The sequence below is a fragment of the Sorghum bicolor genome, chromosome 3, assembly GCF_000003195.3.
Source record: "Sorghum bicolor cultivar BTx623 chromosome 3, Sorghum_bicolor_NCBIv3, whole genome shotgun sequence".
NCBI classification, from domain to species: Eukaryota; Viridiplantae; Streptophyta; class Magnoliopsida; order Poales; family Poaceae; genus Sorghum; species Sorghum bicolor.
Window position 1 is genome coordinate 57,058,167 of NC_012872.2, and position 17,908 is coordinate 57,076,074.

General features: G+C 51.0%; 2 protein-coding genes across 2 annotated transcripts; one reads left to right on the plus strand and one right to left on the minus strand.

Annotated features, from left to right (window-relative positions):
- On the plus strand, positions 6,637-8,716 carry LOC8054926 (obtusifoliol 14-alpha demethylase). Its single transcript, XM_002455972.2, has 2 exons — positions 6,637-6,770; positions 7,086-8,716. The coding sequence occupies exon 2, from the start codon at positions 7,111-7,113 to the stop codon at positions 8,659-8,661; it is 1,551 nt and encodes a 516-aa protein (XP_002456017.2). The 5' UTR covers positions 6,637-6,770; positions 7,086-7,110; the 3' UTR covers positions 8,662-8,716.
- LOC8058205 (laccase-2) lies at positions 8,795-10,525 on the minus strand. The gene is given in 7 exon segments (XM_021455754.1): positions 8,795-9,293; positions 9,295-9,490; positions 9,492-9,541; positions 9,544-9,815; positions 9,922-10,050; positions 10,170-10,315; positions 10,317-10,525. Coding segments are annotated over 7 exon segments (1,419 nt in total). The 5' UTR covers positions 10,520-10,525; the 3' UTR covers positions 8,795-8,870.

Sequence of the window (17,908 nt, forward strand, 5' to 3'; positions counted from 1 at the left end):
AAAACAATGGCATGAGAAGTTTGACAGAACCTTAACTTCGGCCGGCTTTGCTGTTAATGAAGCTGACAGATGTGTGTACTATCGGTTTGGTGGGGGTGAAGGTGTGATCCTTTGTCTGTACGTGGATGACATACTGATCTTTGGGACAAGCCTTGTTGTGATCAAGGAAGTTAAAGACTTTTTGTCTAATAACTTTGAGATGAAAGATTTGGGAGAAGCTGATGTTATTCTAAACATTAAGCTTTCAAGAGAAGGCAATGGTGGGATAACACTTGTGCAGTCCCACTATGTGGAAAAGATTTTAAGTCGCTTTGGGTACAGTGACTGTCAATCTGCTCCTACGCCTTATGATCCTAGTGTGCTATTGAGGAAAAACCGAAGAATAGCAAGGGATCAACTAAGATTCTCCCAAATTATAGGCTCATTGATGTACCTTGCTAGTGCCACGAGGCCTGATATCTCGTTTGCAGTGAGCAAACTTAGCCGGTTTGTGTCAAATCCGGGAGATATTCATTGGCAAGCTCTTGAGAGAGTGATGCGCTATTTGAAAGGTACTGTGAGCTATGGCATTCACTATACCGGATACCCGAAGGTATTAGAGGATTATTGTGATGCAAACTGGATATCTGATGCTGATGTGTTAAAGGCCACAAGTGGATATGTGTTTCTGCTTGGAGGTGGCGCTGTTTCATGGAAGTCTTGCAAGCAGACTATCTTAACGAAGTCAACCATAGAAGCAGAACTCACAGCATTAGACACCGCCGGTGCTGAGGCCGAGTGGCTTCGTGAACTCCTGATGGATCTACCGGTGGTTGAAAAACCTGTGCCGGCTATTTCCATGAACTGTGACAATCAAACAGTGATCACTAAAGTCAACAGTTCTAAGGACAACATGAAGTCTACTAGGCATGTCAAACGGCGTTTGAAGACTGTCAGAAAGTTGAGAAACTCCGGAGTTATAGCATTGGACTATGTTCATACGTCCAAGAATCTGGCAGATCAATTTACAAAGGGACTATCACGTAATGTGATAGATAGTGCATCGAGTGAGATGGGTTTGAGACCCACGTGAGGTCTACCATGGTGGCAACCTGTTCTATGTGATCGGAGATCCCGTGAAGTAGAATGGTGAAACAAGCCAGAAGTAGATTGTGAGGAAAGACCCTTTACTTAACTCATCTCAATTGCACTTCTTTCCTAAGTCTGTAAGGAAGGCTGGTTATATACCTTAATGTATTCCAAAGCGGCTTGTGAAGCGATAGATGTTGTCCTACAGAACATCTTTAAGGAATACACCTATATGAGTTTGACTGCTAGTCACAGTCTATGAGATTTTGGGTGATCTCTAGATACTCATGAATGGGCCAGAAGTATGACTTATATGCTTCAACCAGAGGGGATGTTCATGCAACCCGGTATCAGTTATGAGTATAGATGAAACTTATATCACACAAAACTTGCAATTCAAGGCATAGTCCATTGTTCAAGTTGTGGCTAAGTGTAGTCTGTACTCTAGGTGGAAGTTCAACTTAACAGTCTCCACTGAAACGACTGGTATATGAAACGACATGGAAACTCGAGAGTTTTTCTTATGTGCCCTAGAAATAGGTGGGGATTGTTGAATATAATGGGCCATTAGCCCATATTTATATTTGATGATTAATTCAAAGGCCCATAATTAATGCTATAATGAAAATGGTTTAGTACCATATTGATGATTGACCATGTGTTAACTCAACTTAAATAGGTGGCCTTTGTTAGCCCCTATGGAGAAGTTGAGGGAGGATGAAGGGGTGCCACACGCGCGCGCCGCCGCCGCCGCCGAGCCGTGTCTTGTCTTGTCTTGACGAGACGAGACGAGACGAGCGAGCGTGACGTGGCACACGAGGACCAGACCAGACGTGACGTGGCGCATGCTTGGTGAATAAGGAAAGGGAGGAAAAACGGGATCTGACCGTTGTGTAATTAATGGCAATTAATTGCTAATTGATTGACTCGGTTTATGGCAATTAAATGAGATTAATGGTCATCAATCAGATATTTCCTCCTGAGGCCTATATATACCATACGCACCCACTCCTTCCATTCCTGCGAGAACACACTCAGTCTTCTCTCTTCCTGTCGAGTTGCACTCTGTCCATTCCCGTCCCGAACCTCTGCGCGCACAGAGATCGGGAGAGCAGGCCTCCGGAACCCGACGCCTTGCATCGAGACACCTGCTCGGGTGTTGCGGGCAATCAGGTTTTTGGGGAGCGTCTTCCGCGACTGCTCACCGGCGAGATCGTCTTCTTCCACTCCAGCGGGTCTTCTTCCTGGTGGACGTTCGCGCGGATCGAGATCGACTACTTCGTCTTCTTCCTGGTGGACGTTCGCGGGACTGCACTGCGAACATCTTCCTGCACCGACTGTGGTCCGCTACTTCGAGCAACGCACTATGTCGACTAGTGCGAATGGAGCCGCCGGTGCCTTCGGCACTGGTCCCTCCTCTGGGTACAATCTTAAACGATTGTTTTTCGTTTTCAGTATGTCTGCTGTTGTTGCAGTAGTATTTGCAATGTTTGTCTCTAATCTGAGTAGTGATAAAATTGCACACGTGCACATATATGCCACCACAATATTATGCGTAATTTTCTGGATTAAATCAAACAGTAAAATGTCTAAATTTCTAACACGTATACTCCACAGCCCACACAGTTGTTCTATGCATGTGGCCCTTCAATCAGTCGCAATCATAACCAAATAATACTACCAAAAACTGGATGCGGGCGCTCCCTACCAAACCCACGTCGCTGGACGACGCTGACACCTCGAGGTGTGTTGGAGTAATCATTTTCAGCACCAGAGACGGAGAGAGAGAGAGAGAGAGTTGGGCAAACCGCCCCGCTGTTTCTGTTTAGGGCAGGTAGTCAGGTGCAATGCAACGCTCCGCTCGTGTTGCTGCCCGGCCCGACGTACGTTTGCACCAATGCAAGATGAGGAGGCAGAGATACAGTTTATTTTGTCTTGGGTCAAACCGAAGCCGCTTCTCCCGTTGTACAAGCTGCTGCGAGATGTCGCTGGTGGCATCACCGATCCAATGCTTCCACGCTCGTGTTCCTTCGTTTGTTTGCTCTGTTGGTGTGGTCTGGATGCACAGCACTTTTGCGTTGGATACTTGGATCCACCGAAAGGGGAGCCCAGATCCCAACAGGCGTCCCACTACTCCTTGTCATGTTGCGCTAATATACTGCTGTCCTAGCTAGGCCTTGTTTAGATGTGAAAAAAAATTAGATTTCGTTACTGTAGTACTTTCGTTTGTTTGTGGTAAATAGTGTCCAATCATAGACTAACTAGAGTTAAAAGATTCGTCTCGCGATTTACAGTCAAACTGTGTAATTAGTTTTTGTTTTCGTTTATATTTAATACTTCATGCATGTACCGCAAAATTTGATATGATAGAAAATTTTAAATTTTTTTTTGATTTTCAGGACGAACTAAACAACGCCCTAGTAGCGGTCTCCAAATGACTCGATCGGGGGAGACTGCGAGGGATCAGGACAAAGATGCGGCGGCCCTGGCTTCACGGATTCTTCTGTCGATGGCACGCGCATGCTGGTTTTCGTTTGGTGAAGGTAACGCACTTTTATTTAGGCCTGGTTTTTTTTTAAAAAAAATAAGATTTTCTATCACATCGAATCTTATAACATATGCATGGATCATTAAATATAAATTAAAAAAACTAATTATATAATTTACCTGTAATTTGTGAGACGAATCTTTTGAGCCTAGTTAGTTCATGATTGGACAATAATTATTAAATATAAACGAAAATGATATAGTAGCCAAAACCAAAAAGTTTTACCAACTAAACAAGGTCTTAGCTCAAACTTTTAACACTCCACATGTGACTTTACATTCTCAATGGTAAAGATTTGAATCCTACGACCACAAAGCCATGTATCCTCTTGTTATCACCCGATTGACTTTTCATGACGGCTAATCTCTATCTAAACACAAGCAAAAATAAAGACGCATATGAAGTTCTTTACTGAAATCAGATTAACCATTGGAGTTAGGGTGTCACACAAATGGTGACTCACGGATGTAAAATGACATATCAATCTAAGCAAAACCCAACTCTAACTTAGACAATTGACTACTTAAATAGATATTGTTAGTGTCAGCCAAGAGGACCTATGGACACGTTCTAATGGACTTCGACATGATACCCAGTCTAATGGACTAAAAGATAGAGATATAATACTCAGACAGATTCTATGTGCTTATAACACCCTAAACATATTCTACGTGCCCACCTTAGAGAGCTTATCTTCTTAGCTTTCTGTGTATACTAAATATCAAAAACTCGGTTGGTATACGACCTAAGCGACAATTTTAGTATGGGCTACCACTAAGACGATGAGCTCGACTTTGAATATGGACTGATTTTTTTAGAATTGCACAGTACACTGCAGATGTCTAAACATGCACCCCTATGAAGACATGTACGCTAACTGTATCCCTATGACACCTACAAAGGACTGAGCTGACAAATCTCGAGATTCACGAAGTCACCTTTAGACATCTCGCTGTCGATGAGGGTGACGCCGCCTACCACTAAAAGCATAGCTTCGATAAAATCATAGAATAAATCTAGAAACATACGAGTGTCCGTGTCAAGTCAAGAATTCGAACCCAGGTGAGCAAGTTCTACCACAAGAAATCAAACCTAGTTTGAATATGGACTGATTTAAAACTACATGTGGAGCCTATTTTGTATAATAGGGGGTAAAAACCTTGTATGCACTATGCAGGAAGCAAAGGGTAACCAATAAGCAGTCGAAAAAAAGGGTAACCAATCAGCGGAAGCAGCAACGAGCTATGCGAACCAGAATCAGGTAGGGTTTGCAAGCCAGGGAAAGACGGAGTGATGGGCACAAATTAAAAGCAAGGCCTTGTTTAGATGCGAAAAGATTTTGGATTTCGCTACTGTAGCACTTTTGTTTGTTTGTGGTAAATATTGTCCAATCATGGACTAACTAGGATCAAAAGATTCGTTTCGCGATTTACAGTTAAACTGTGTAATTAGTTTTTATTTTCGTCTATATTTAGTGCTTCATGTATGTGGCGAAAGATTCGATATGACAGAGAATCTTAAAAACTTTTTGGTTTTCGGGTGAACTAAACAAGGCCCAAAGTGCTTGCGAGGATAGTGCTGCCTTTGAAGATCACGTGGACGCAGGAGCAGCCGACCTCAATGCCGGCGCCGAGCGGCGTGATGACCATCTGGGCATCTGGTCGCCCTCCCGTCTACTGGAGGTCGGGCTCCGGCCGGCGCCGTGGCGACTGGCTACGGACGCTCTCTCCAACTTCAAATTATCTCAGTGCATCCGTATTCCGTAGATGCAATTTTCAGCAAAATTGATTCGCAAAGTTGTTTTTTTAGGAAAAGCACACCCACAGTACACAAATTTTATATCGATTTTTCTAGAGCGTGAGTTTGAATCTTACTCCAGCTTTTGCTACAAATATATACTGATGCATTATTTTAAAAAAATTAAAACCTTTATTGAATATTTTTTTTTTCTTCTTCGAGAACTTGTGCTTTTGCCGAAGAGGTGACAATTTGCGGTGAATAACGCCATTTTCTACTTACCCGGTGAATGGTGATATCTTTGTTGACTTGAAATTCATCACTGGATTTGACACGTCAGGTGTTCATAAAAAACGTGTATATCCCGGGCCACTTTTCAGAGTGTGAACTTTGTGCGACAAATGGAAAGCAAAAGGTACTCTGCTAGGTGCTAGGCCACTATACAAACGACCGTGATATCAACATTATATAAATATAAATACCATCTTCACAAAAAAATGCAATTTTTAAATATATTCTTGGTTAACGCATCTAAAATATGACTAAATATAGATAAAAATAATAATGTCTATGACATCAAATTTATATCTATATCTAATATTAAAGAGATAAAATTTTGTTCTATCTATTTTTCCGTCCACCTTCCCCTAACTACTTGTATTGGACACGGGAGAGTTTCTTCTATCTTGCTTTTTAGCTGCACTCACGTCCACCATCTCGAATGTAATCCTGTCTCATGATCCATAATCATACGAGTTAGGACAACTCGTGTTTAGCAATAGTTAATACAAAGTCCAATTTCAATACGTATTGGATCACACCACACATATCTCGAACATGACCTAGATTTATGACCTGCACTCATACAAGTTAAAACAGCTCACATCTAACTCATGGTACATAGTCTGATTTCTATATGTATTGGGTTCCATAAACATGCAAATATATTTGAACTCTAAAAGCGTACAAACATATTTGCTACTAAGTATATCTCATAACAAATCTAGTAATATTTAATTGATATTATAAATATTAATATTGTTTATATATATATTAGGGAAACTTAAGGTATTTTTATTTGATATTATATGCTAGAATTTGTTTTTTGTACGGAATACTCTAATTTGGAATTTGCGTAATTGCGTGCCCACTGCCCAGCACGCTACCCCATGCGTACGAAGCTTATAATAGTTCTGTTTGCTTGATTGATAAGTCATGGTCTGTTGAATGACTGACAGATTCAGCAAATAAGCTTAAGCGAACAAGACTTATTTGGATTCTATCTCTATAGATCCAAAAAGGACATTACGCTGAGCTTCTAAATTCTTTCCAATAGAAATAGAGCCCAGTGCAGTGCGTCGCTTGTTCTCAATCTAGTAGCGGAACAAAAACACTCTTCGTGTTCGACTTCGATCTGGTAATTCACTACGACTTACTGGCTACACCAAGTGTTTTTAGCTTCTCGTAGTGTAAGATCTATTAAATCATTATTATATATCTTCTCTGATTCAGTCCTGATCGACTTCAGTGCGAATAAGCCATGCATCCTAGATCTATTAATAATCATTATATACATCTTCTCTGATTATTCCTGATCGACTTCAGTGCGAATAAGCCATGCATCTCTGATTTCTATATGTATTGGGTTCCATAAACTTACATCTAACTGATGGTACGCAGTCTGATTTCTATATGTACTACTAATTCCTATTTACTTTTGTTGGAGGAGCAGTACGAGTGCAGCAGCTGATTGCGCCATGGAAGGTCACCATACAGCAACGCTTGCGGACACGTGGTTGACGGCGACGATGGCGATCGCCGTTCTCCCTATCGTCTCGGTCCTGATCCTGACCGCCACCAAGATCGGAAGAACCATCGTCGGCGTCGCCCCTCCCAAGCGCAAAGGGCCGCCGGTGGCGGAGGGCGCTCCTCTCCTCGGAGTGCTGCCCGCCATCCTCACCAGGAGCTTGCAAGACGTGATCTGCGACCAACACTCGAAGCTCGGCAGCGTGTTCACGCTGAGCTCCTTGGGAGTGAAGGTGACGTTCCTGGTGGGGCCCGAGGTCTCCGCCCATTTCTTCCACGCCGCCGAGTCGGACATCAGCGTCGGCGACGTCTACAAGGTCACCGTCCCCATCTTCGGCAAAGGGGTCGGCTACGACGTCGACCACGACACGCGGAACGAGCAGCACAGGTTCTTCGCCGACACTCTGAGGCCGGCCAAGCTCAGGAGTCATGCCAGTCTCATGGTTCGCGAGGTGGAGGAGTACTTCGCCAGGTGGGGGCAGTCCGGCACGGTCGACCTGAAGCAAGAGGTCGAGAACGTGCTCCTGCTGATCGCGAGCCGGTGCCTGCTGGGGAAGGAGGTCCGGGATCACATGCACGACGAGGTGTCCTCGCTCCTCCGCGAGCTCATCGGCGGCCTGCACCTGGTAAGCCTCTTCTTCCCGTACCTCCCGACGCCGGCTCACCGCCGCCGCGACCGAGCGCGCGCCAGGCTCGAGGAGATATTCTCCGGGATCGCCAGGCTGCGCAGGAGCTCATCATCGGCCGGCCGCGGCGCCGGGGACGACGACCACGACATGCTGCAGGGCCTGCTGGACTCCAGGTACAGAGACGGCCGCGGAACGACCGAGGCGGAGGTCACCGGCCTGCTCGTGGCGCTGCTCTTCGCCGGCCACCACACCAGCGCCACGGTCACCACCTGGACGGCGGCGCGCCTGCTCCGCCACGCAGAGTGGCTGCACGCGGCCACGGAGGAGCAGAGGCGGCTGCTGCAGAGGAACGATCAGAACGAAGCTACAGCGGTCATCGACTACGACGTCCTGCTCCGGATGGACGTCCTCCACCGCTGCGTCAAGGAGGCGCTGCGGCTCCACCCGGTGACCCCAATGATCCTCCGCCGCGCGCGCAGGCCGTTCACCGTGCGCGCTCAGGACGGCGCCGAGTACGAGGTCCCCGAGGGGCGCATGCTGGCGAGCCCGCTGGTGGTGAACAATCTGCTCCAGGGCATCTACAGGGAACCTGATGTGTTCGACCCGGATCGCTTCGCCGCCGGGAGGGAGGAGGACAGGGTCGGCGGCGACCTCGCCTACACCTCCTTTGGCGCCGGGAAGCATGCCTGCATGGGCGAGGGCTACGCCTACCTGCAGATCAAAGTGATACTGAGCCATCTTCTCAGGAACTTCGAGCTCCAGCTGGTTTCTCCCTTCCCGGAGACGGAGAACATGATCTCCATGAGGCCCAAAGGGGAAGTCATGGTAAGCTATAGGAGACGCCCTCTGCTGCAGCCTGCAGTAGTGCACTAGCTTGACAAGTGAATAAGCAATGCAGTAAACTGAATTTTATTTGTTGAGCCACAAATTAATCAGGGAATTGCATTGTATTAGTGTGGCTGGATGCCTGGAAGTCTTTACGTACACAGATCCACTGCAAACTTCTTGCAGTTCGTTACAAAACACAGGCACGAAAGAAATCGGAGGCATTTGCAATTCGCACGAATTGTGTGGTCGCCGCTTCAGCACTCGGGCAAATCCTTGGGCGGCGGCAAAACCGACTCATCAGGGCCATTGCCGTCCTCCACCAGGAATGCGATCTTGAGGCCCTAGCTCGTGTCAGTCGTGTGCACCTCCAGATGACAGTGCAGGAACCAAACACCTGGATTGTCTGCCCTGAACCGGATGGCGGTCCAGCCGCCGGCGGGCACGCCGACGGTGTTCCTCTCGGGCGGGTCGACGAGGTTGTACTTGGCGGGGTCCTTGGCCGGGTCGAAGTTGCCGAGGCCCCTCCCGACGACGAAGAAGTTGTAACCGTGGAGGTGGAACGGGTGCGACTCCACGGACAGCAGGTTGTACGCGACCTTGCTCAGCCTCGTGCCCAGCGACGTGGCGAGCCCCGTCGTGAGCGGCACGCCCGTGTAGTTGAACCGCGCCGGCGGGCGCGCGGTCGGGGAAGTCGGCGGCGAAGACGCCTTTCAGCCCGCCGTAGTGCGCCTGCAGCAGCGCCACCGCGGGCATCACGAACGTGATGTTGTTGAGCGACGCCGCGAGGCGGGAGCCGTTCAGGCACGACCGTGCACGGCACGGGTCGATGTTGAGCCCGATGGTGTACAGCAGGTGCCGGTCCACGGCGCGCGGCGGGGAGGACGGAGGTCGGGACGCCGGCGTACTGGAGGATGGCGGTGGCCGTGTCTTGTCGTCCGCGGGGACGGGCACGTGGTTGAAGGGCTTGGCGGCCATGAAGTACCGGCCGGGCTTCTGGTCCGCCCGGACGAGCACGTTGGTGGTCTGACCCGGCGAGAGCTGGATGGTCGACGCCGCCAAGGGCTTGGTGTACGTGGCGTCGATCTCCACCACCGTCATGGTGTGCCCGGCGATGGAGAAGAAGAGCTCGTCGTTCACTGCAGCGTTGACGACCCGGAGGAGGTACGTCTTCCCCCACTGCACCTGCAGTGCGTACGTATCTGATCGAAGCAAGACATGACAGTACATACGGTTAGTAACACCAATACATTGCCTCGTATCATTAGCAATGCAAAAGTACCAACAAGAAACCATGAGTCCACGCACGTTTCTCGGAGCACGGGAAGAGCGGGCCGGGTTTGCCGTTGATGGTGTGCGCGTCAGACGTGTTGGGCGCCATGCCAGGCATGCGGCCCTGCTTCTCGATGGCCTCCACGTCGGCGTGCCACCACTCGCCTGCATGCGACGCCACCAACCAATCAGTACGATCGAGTGTGTTCGTCACATGGAAGCTGGACAGTGGGGTGCACCGGCCGGCCGATCAATCGTTCGGTCTCGCGTGCCCACGTACGTACCCAGGATGATCTCGGCCTCGGCGTCGGGCTTGGGGAACGGGTAGGGGACGCCGCGCTCGGGGAGGACGACGACGGCGCCGTGGACGGTGGCGCGCAGCCAGGCGATGTGCGCGTGCCACCACAGCGTCCCGCGCTGCTCCGTGACGTACGTTCGCCGGCCCGTCCGCCCACCCGTTCCGGCGCTGCTTCAGCCCGTGGCAGTGGATCGTCACGTTGTGTGCTCCACGCGGTTGGTGACGCGCGCGCACGACGACGCGGTCCCCTTCGCGGGCGTAGATGGTCGGCCCAGGGTAGCCGACGTTCACGGTCACCATGGATTTCGCATGGCACAGCCGGCTCACGTTGCTCATCACGATCTGCGTGCGTGCGTACAGAGCGGGGAACTGTATCCACAACCACAAACCGCGAAGAACACAGGAACAATGACAATCATCGATAGCATATATGTATGTATATACTCACGTCGAATTGGTATCTCTTGACGTCGGCCTGAGCGGAGAGAGTGAGGACTGCAAGGAGGAGAGCCGAGAGTACCAGGGGAAGTCCGTGCCGAGAGGAGGCCATCGCCATTGCAGCTGCAGAGGGCGATGAGCAGCATGACAGTGCTCTGTGAGACTGTGACCGTGCGCGTTGCGCCTCCTTATATGTTGACCACTACAACAAATGTGACTATACATGACGAATTTTGGTGACGTTCTAAAAAATCATCATGGAAGTCCCTAATCTATGACGGATTATATGTTACTATTACGTGAGAAAAAATAGAATAAGAAAACTGAGCGTCGGCTCCTTCCTATCCTGTCGACGAAAGCTAGTCGGCAGTCTACCTTGGGGTATACCCACGGTAGTAGTTTGTCGGTAGACGGTGCGCAAACTACGAACTCGATGGTGACGCAAGACACGGACAAGCTTTTTATCCAGGTTCGGCCGCCGAGTTGGCGTAATACCTACGTCCTGCGTCTGGTTGTATTGATTTGTGTTGAGAGAATCTGATCTGTCCTAGGGGGGTCCCTTGCCCCTCCTTATATAGTCTGGAGGGCAGGGTTACAGATCTGGAAACTAATCCTAGTCGGTTACAATTGCCATGGATAATTCGATATCAATTCCTATTCTAACCGACCAGAAATCCTGCTTGATCTCCACATCTTGTTTCCTTGCGCGGAACTCCAGGTTGTCGGATCAAGCTTTGAACTCGTCTCGTAATGGGCCAAGCCTCCTGGCCCAAGTCCAGTCGTAAGGGTATAGGGGTTTATACCCCCACAGCTAGTCCCCGAGCACCATATATTATGATGTAACGCCGTCTTGAGCTTCTTCGATCAGTGAGGCTTGACGTCTTCAGGAAAGTTGCCCGAACAGTTGCAACGGTATTTTGACCAACTCAAAAGACAGTTGATCAACATTGACATCGAAGAAGCAGGTTGTTCGAAGAATGCATGGTGCTCTAAATTAAAAAAGATTTCTTTCCTGGTGAAGTGTGCCCACTTTACTTTTTTTTTGAAAGGTATAAACATCAAAAAAGCAAGCAAATTCACCGCAAGGTGAAGTGTGCCCACTTAGTCCCCGAGCCTGGTAGTAGGTGACGCAGGCACGTGGTGCCAGGGTCAAAACAAAAGTCCTCAAAGAAATTCTGTAACTGAGATGCATCGCCAGATGCATCGTACCGATGTAGTCCCCGAGCTTGCTGGAAGGCGAAGTATGAGCCTTGTAGCAAGGTCTAAAAAGTTGAATTTACCAGTCTGACTGCAATTGAATAGATCAATCGACCAGTCACCAAGCACCAAGTGCTTTTTAGAATTCTGTGTTGCTGTACTGTACGACCAGTCCCCGAGCATCGAGTGCTCGGTGGTCGGTGCAGTTCTTTATAGCTTTTGGCTGATAGACTGGGCGACCAGTCCCCGAGCGTCGAGTGCTCGGTGGTCGGTGCAGTCCTTTATAGCTTCTGGCTGATAGACTGGGCGACCAGTCCCCGAACGTCGAGTGCTCGGTGGTCGGTGCAGTCCTTTATAGCTTCTGGCTGATAGACTGGGCGACCAGTCCCCGAACGTCGAGTGCTCGGTGGTCGGCGCAGTCCTTGAAAGCTTCCGGGCTGATAGACTGGGCGACCAGTCCCCGAGCGTCGAATGCCCGGTGGTCGGTGCAGTCCCCGGAAGCTTCCGGGCTGATAGACTGGGCGACCAGTCCCCGAGCGTCGAATGCCCGGTGGTCGGTGCAGTCCCCGGATTGTTGACTCTCTGGCGTATGTGTCTTCTTGTTTTTTTTTTTGAAAAAATCTTTCCGGTTAAAGTTGACGTGACGAGGCCTCCTGACGGGGTGTCAGACGGATGCATGAAAAGTTGCGCCTGGCAACTGTGCGGCCGCCCTTTGCATGGTTTGAGAAAAGGAAACCATCAATTGGTACGAAAAATCCGCCGCATTAATTGTCTATAATCATTGTAAACCGAAACGCCGCATCCGCCGCATGGCCCGCCCACTTCTCGAGAATACGGGAAGTGGGAGAGGTGGAGTTGCGGGCTATAAGAGCCTGATAGTTCCGCCTGTACTGCTTACCCTGCCATTGCCTTCAAACCTTCCGCTCTCATCTCCCTCAATCGCCTGCATCTTCCTAACTCAAGCCCACACTCGCACCTCTAATGGCGAAGAGCGACTCCAGGAAGAGGGCCGAACTGATGGCCAAGGAGTGGAAGAAGTCTCGCAGCACCACGAAATCTCTTGGTGACCTCGTCGATATGGGGCTTCTGCACGGCCCGGAGCTCGGCGGCTGGAGGGCACCGGAGGGGGAGAGCTACCCCGACCCTCGCGCCGGTGAGATCGTCGTATTTGAAGATTTCATTAAGAGAGGCTTTGGTGTTCCTCTTCATCCTTTTCTTCAAGGTCTTCTTTTGTACTATGAGATCGGGATTTGCAATCTGCACCCGAACTCAATTCTCCTCATTTCCACTTTCATCCACCTGTGCGAAGCCTATGTTGGCATAGAGCCGCACTTCGATCTTTTTCGGTATCTTTTCTGCTTGAGGAAGAAGGGAGCAGTTGGAGGCTCCAAGGTTGCAGGTGGAGTATACCTCAACCTTCGTGATGGAATGAAGAATCGCTACCTGCACTGTCCATGGAACACTTCCTTGACCGAATGGTACAGGAAGTGGTTCTACATGAGGGAGGAACCGGGCAGCTCCACATTCTGCGACGTGGGATACATTCCTGAGAAGAGGATGAGCTGGACCGACCGCCCGGAGTTCGACGGTCCAGTGGCGGATCTCATGAAACTGATCGACTGGTCGCGCCTGGACGGGCTTGGCGTGGTCGGCAACTTCATTTGTCGTCGGGTGATGCCCTGCCAGAAGAGGGTGCACTCGGCGTACGAGTATGCCGGAAGCGTGGACCCGACCAGGATGCGGCCAGAGATCTTGGAGAAAGCGGAGGTACAACAGCTGTTGAACGAGCTGTTTAACTTCGCGGACGGAGGCTTCATCCGTGGCAGTGATCGGGTGCAAGCCTTCAAGTTAGGACGACCAGCACCAAAGGTATGTAGCAGATTATTTTGTTTTAGCATTCGTATATCGTCGGCAGCTGACTCATCTCTGTTGCTTTTGCAGATCGGCGATGTCGACCGGTGCACAGTGTATGTATCACTGGCACCGGGGATGGAAAATCCTGCGGGAGAAGACCCGCCAGAGGAGGACGCTGCTCGGTGTACTCATTACACCAGCAGTGAAGAGGACCAAGCCCGCCCCGTCCCGACCTCCGAGGAGAGGGTAGCGGGGAAGAGGCCATTGCCGGCAGATCCTTTGCCGACACCGGAGCTGCCGGCAGATCTACCGGCGGAGAGCAGCCAAGCACCGAAGCGTCGTCGGCTCGTGCGGATCGTTGACGACGACGACGACGAGGAGGAGGCTGCGCCGTCGTTGGTCCGACGGCCCCGGGGCCGCCCAGATAATGCGCCGGCCGCTACTGATCGAGTGGCCAGCGACGCCCCTGCACCGCAAGTTGTCGAGATGGGGGCGCAGGTGCCGACCGGCCGGGCGAGGAGGAGGTTCACCACCACCCACCGCCGATCAGACCTGTAAGTGTTCGACTTACGTATTTTGGACTCCTCTTTGATTTTTTATTTTTATTTTTTTTTGAAATTACACTTTTGTTCCTGTAGTGCGGCGTCGGATGTCGACCCCGGCCAGGCTGCCAGCCAGGGGACGGGCGAGCCAGTCCACGCTGCTGAGGATACGGCCCCCCAGACCACAGAGCAGCCAACAGCTGCAGTTGCGCCTGGGAGCACCGAGGGGCTCCCGACCGCGGCACCGACTACGACAGGCAGCCCGACCAGGGCTGGAGAGGCTCCCCCAACTTGCTCCCCAGAGGAGGGAAGATCTCCGACCGCTCCTCCTGCCGGGGGGAGTGAAGTCCCCACGCCGCCCCGAGCAGGAGCCTCTTCGGCTGCGGGCTCCCCAGGTCTGGTCCGAGGACCAGTAATACCTGGGACCACCACCGAGGGTGACGCAGCACAGGAGGAGGAAACCCGGGCGGCCTCTGATGATGAGGTGGAAGAGATTGAGGGTCGTCCCCGTGATGGCCGCCAACACGTGTATGTGTGGCGCCAACGCGGGGATCACTTTATCGGTCATGAGGAGCTCGCCGAGACCGAAGAGGTTGCCAGGGTGGAGCGCGCGGCCAAATGCCTCGTCGACGAAGTCAAGGTAAGCGACTTTTTGTACTGCTGTACATTCTATGCCTTGTCTTGCATGGTCGTTATATGCTCGCTTTGTAGGGCGCAATGAAAACGGCAAAGTACCGGAAACAGTGCTTTGACCAGATAGAAGGCGTCATGGCCGAGAACAAGGCCCTTGCCGCGGAGGTAGACCGGCTGCGTTCGGAGGTCGGGGAGAAGGTGGCCGAGATGAGTGTCCAGGAGGAGCGTCGTCTCGACCTCACTCGTCGCTTGGCCGACCAGTACCGGCAGCGAGAAGGTTAGTCACACGCTCCGAGCAGCTTTGCGTACTTGTGTAGTTTGCTTTACTGACCAGTTTATGGTTCACACAGACTTGGAGGAGGAGGTGGCGCGCCTCCGACAAGAGAAGGAGCAGCTCAGCCAACAGCTCGCCGGTGCGCTGGAGTCCGGGCGGCGAGCAGGAGAGGAATTGGGACGAAAGGACCGAGAATTATCTGGTAATGGGTGCCGCCTTGTTAACTGCTACTTGTCGCCCCTTTGTTTGTTTAGTATGCTGAAAATAATGCCTTGTTTCGTTTGCAGTGCTCAAGGAGAACGCCAAGAAGCACCTGGATGATCTGATCAAGGACCGGGACTCCTGGAAGGTCAACTGTTGCAGGATCTGGAAAGGAGTGTCCCCGGTCCTAGACCTGATCAGTCCCGAGCTCCCGGAGAGCCAGCCCCGCGCGCCGCAGTTGACCCCGGTCGAGAAGGCGCAACGGGCGTGGGACTGGCTCCAGCAGTTTGTGAAGGACGCTGGGGAGTTTGCCGGCGCGCACGTCCTCAGCATGGTGCGCGCCCACTACCCCCTGGTCGACTTGAGCAGGCTGGAAAAGGGGTACCCGAAGGAAGTCGGCCCTCAGGAAGCGGACGAACTTCGGGGTAGTCTGCTGGACTTGTCGTCGACGGTGATCGGCGACATCAATCTGTGCGGAACGGCCACTCCTCCAGACCAGCCGAGTTCAGATAGGTCGGCCAGGGAGTTGTCGGGCGCGTCCGTTGCGGGAGATGGGCGGTCGACGCCTGCGGTCTCGACCAGCCAGGCGCCGGTGGCCCCGACCCCTTCGTCCGGGCAGCAGGGCCAGGCGGGTGATCAGCCCGAGCAGCTAGGCCAATAAAGTAGTCTGTAGGAATAGACTAGTGTCTGCCCGTCAGGGTATTTATTGTAAACTTTGTGTGTAAAGTTTGTCATAAAGTTTGCTTTTTTGTCATGACTGTTGTTTTGAGCGCTGTAAGAATATCTGAGTGACGTGTCACCGTATTCGTCTCGGTAGTCGCTAGGAGCATCCATTGCAGGAGTTTTGCCGAGTGCTGTGTGCGACAAGGTATAGGCAAAAAAAAATAGAGAATTTCATTATCAAAAATTATAAGATACTTACAAAGGAAAATTATCAAAACTTTATGGATAGAAACGTCGCAGTTTGTCGATGTGCCAAGAGTTAGGCACTCGTGTTCCGTCTGGGTATGCCAATCTGTAGGATGTGGGTCGTGTGACCTCGGTCACCACGAAAGGTCCTTCCCAGGGAGTGGATAGCTTGTGCATTCCCTCCTGGCTTGTTTTCCATCGAAGTACCAGATCGCCGACCACAAAGGAACGGTCTTTGACGTTCCTGTTGTAGTATCGCCTGACTGCCGTGAGATATTTTGCTGTTCGGAGACAAGAATCTAAACGCTTTTCCTCCATGCAATTGATTTCGAGTTCTCTGGCGTTGTCGGCGGTCGCCTGGTCGAAGTGTTCGATTCTAGGAGATCCGAAGTGTATGTCGGACGGCAGGACCGCCTCTGCACCGTACACCATGAAGTAGGGAGACACCCCTGTGTTTCGACTGGTCTGAGTTCGGAGGCCCCAGAGCACTGCCGGCAATTCTTTCATCCATCGACCGGGTGCTCTGTCGTTTTCGGTGTACAACCTTTTCTTTAGGGCGTCAACGATCATTCCGTTAGCGCGTTCAACTTGACCGTTGGCACGTGGATGTGCCACTGACACGTATTTTATGACTATACCTCTGTCATCGCAGAAGTCCCAAAAAGTGGTGCCAGTAAACTGAGTGCCCAGATCGGTGATTATGCTGTTCGGGATGCCGAATCTGTGTATGATTTGATTGAGGAACTCCACAGCCTTCTCGGAGGTTGCCTTGACCATGGGCATGTATTCAATCCACTTGGAGAACTTGTCGATTAACACGAAGACAAACTTGAAATTGCCCGGGGCTGGTTTAAATGGTCCGATCATGTCAAGCCCCCAGCAAGCAAAGGGCCAAGACGACGGGATGGTTTGAATTTCATGGGCAGGTACGTGGGTCCTCTTAGCGAAAAACTGACATCCTTCGCAATGTCGAACCAGTTTTTCTGCGTCGCCGACCGCGGTTGGCCAATAAAAACCTGCTCGGAAAGCCTTTCCGACCAACGTTCTAGATGCGGCGTGATTGCCGCAGGATCCAGCATGTATGTCCTCTAAGAGCTTGATACCATCATCTTGGGGTATGCACTTGAGCAGTACTTCGGAGCTTGCGTTTTTCCGCATGAGTTTTCCGTCGACCAGGATATAGTTCTTTGATCGTCGGATGAGGCGCTCGTTCTCTGTTTTGTCCTGAAAACCTGTCCCGTCTGATATGTATTTGATGAACGGGGTACGCCAGTCACGCCCACCGGTTGTCGGAGTGGCGTCGTCTATGAGCATTGCCTCGGTGGGTTGCTTGTCGACCAGGGAGGAGCCTACGCTCGGCTCATGGATGTCCTGGACGAAAATACCCCGCGGGATTTGGGCCCGAGATGAGCCTAACTTTGACAACGCATCTGCTGCTTGGTTCTTATCCCGGACCACGTGGATGTATTCTATGCCATAGAAGTTGGTTTCCCATTTGCGAATTTATTTGCAGTAGAGATCCATCTTCTCGTGGGTTGCGTCCCACTCCTTGTTGAGCTGGTTGATGACCAAAGCGGAGTCGCCATAGACATAGAGGCGCTTGACCCCCAGTTCAACGGCTAGTCTTATGCCATGCAAGCATGCTTCGTATTCGGCGACGTTGTTTGACGCCGGAAA

Bases quoted from the DNA above. Each gene is read 5' to 3' on its own strand.
- LOC8054926 (XM_002455972.2), top strand. From the start codon at position 7,111: ATGGAAGGTCACCATACAGCAACGCTTGCGGACACGTGGTTGACGGCG.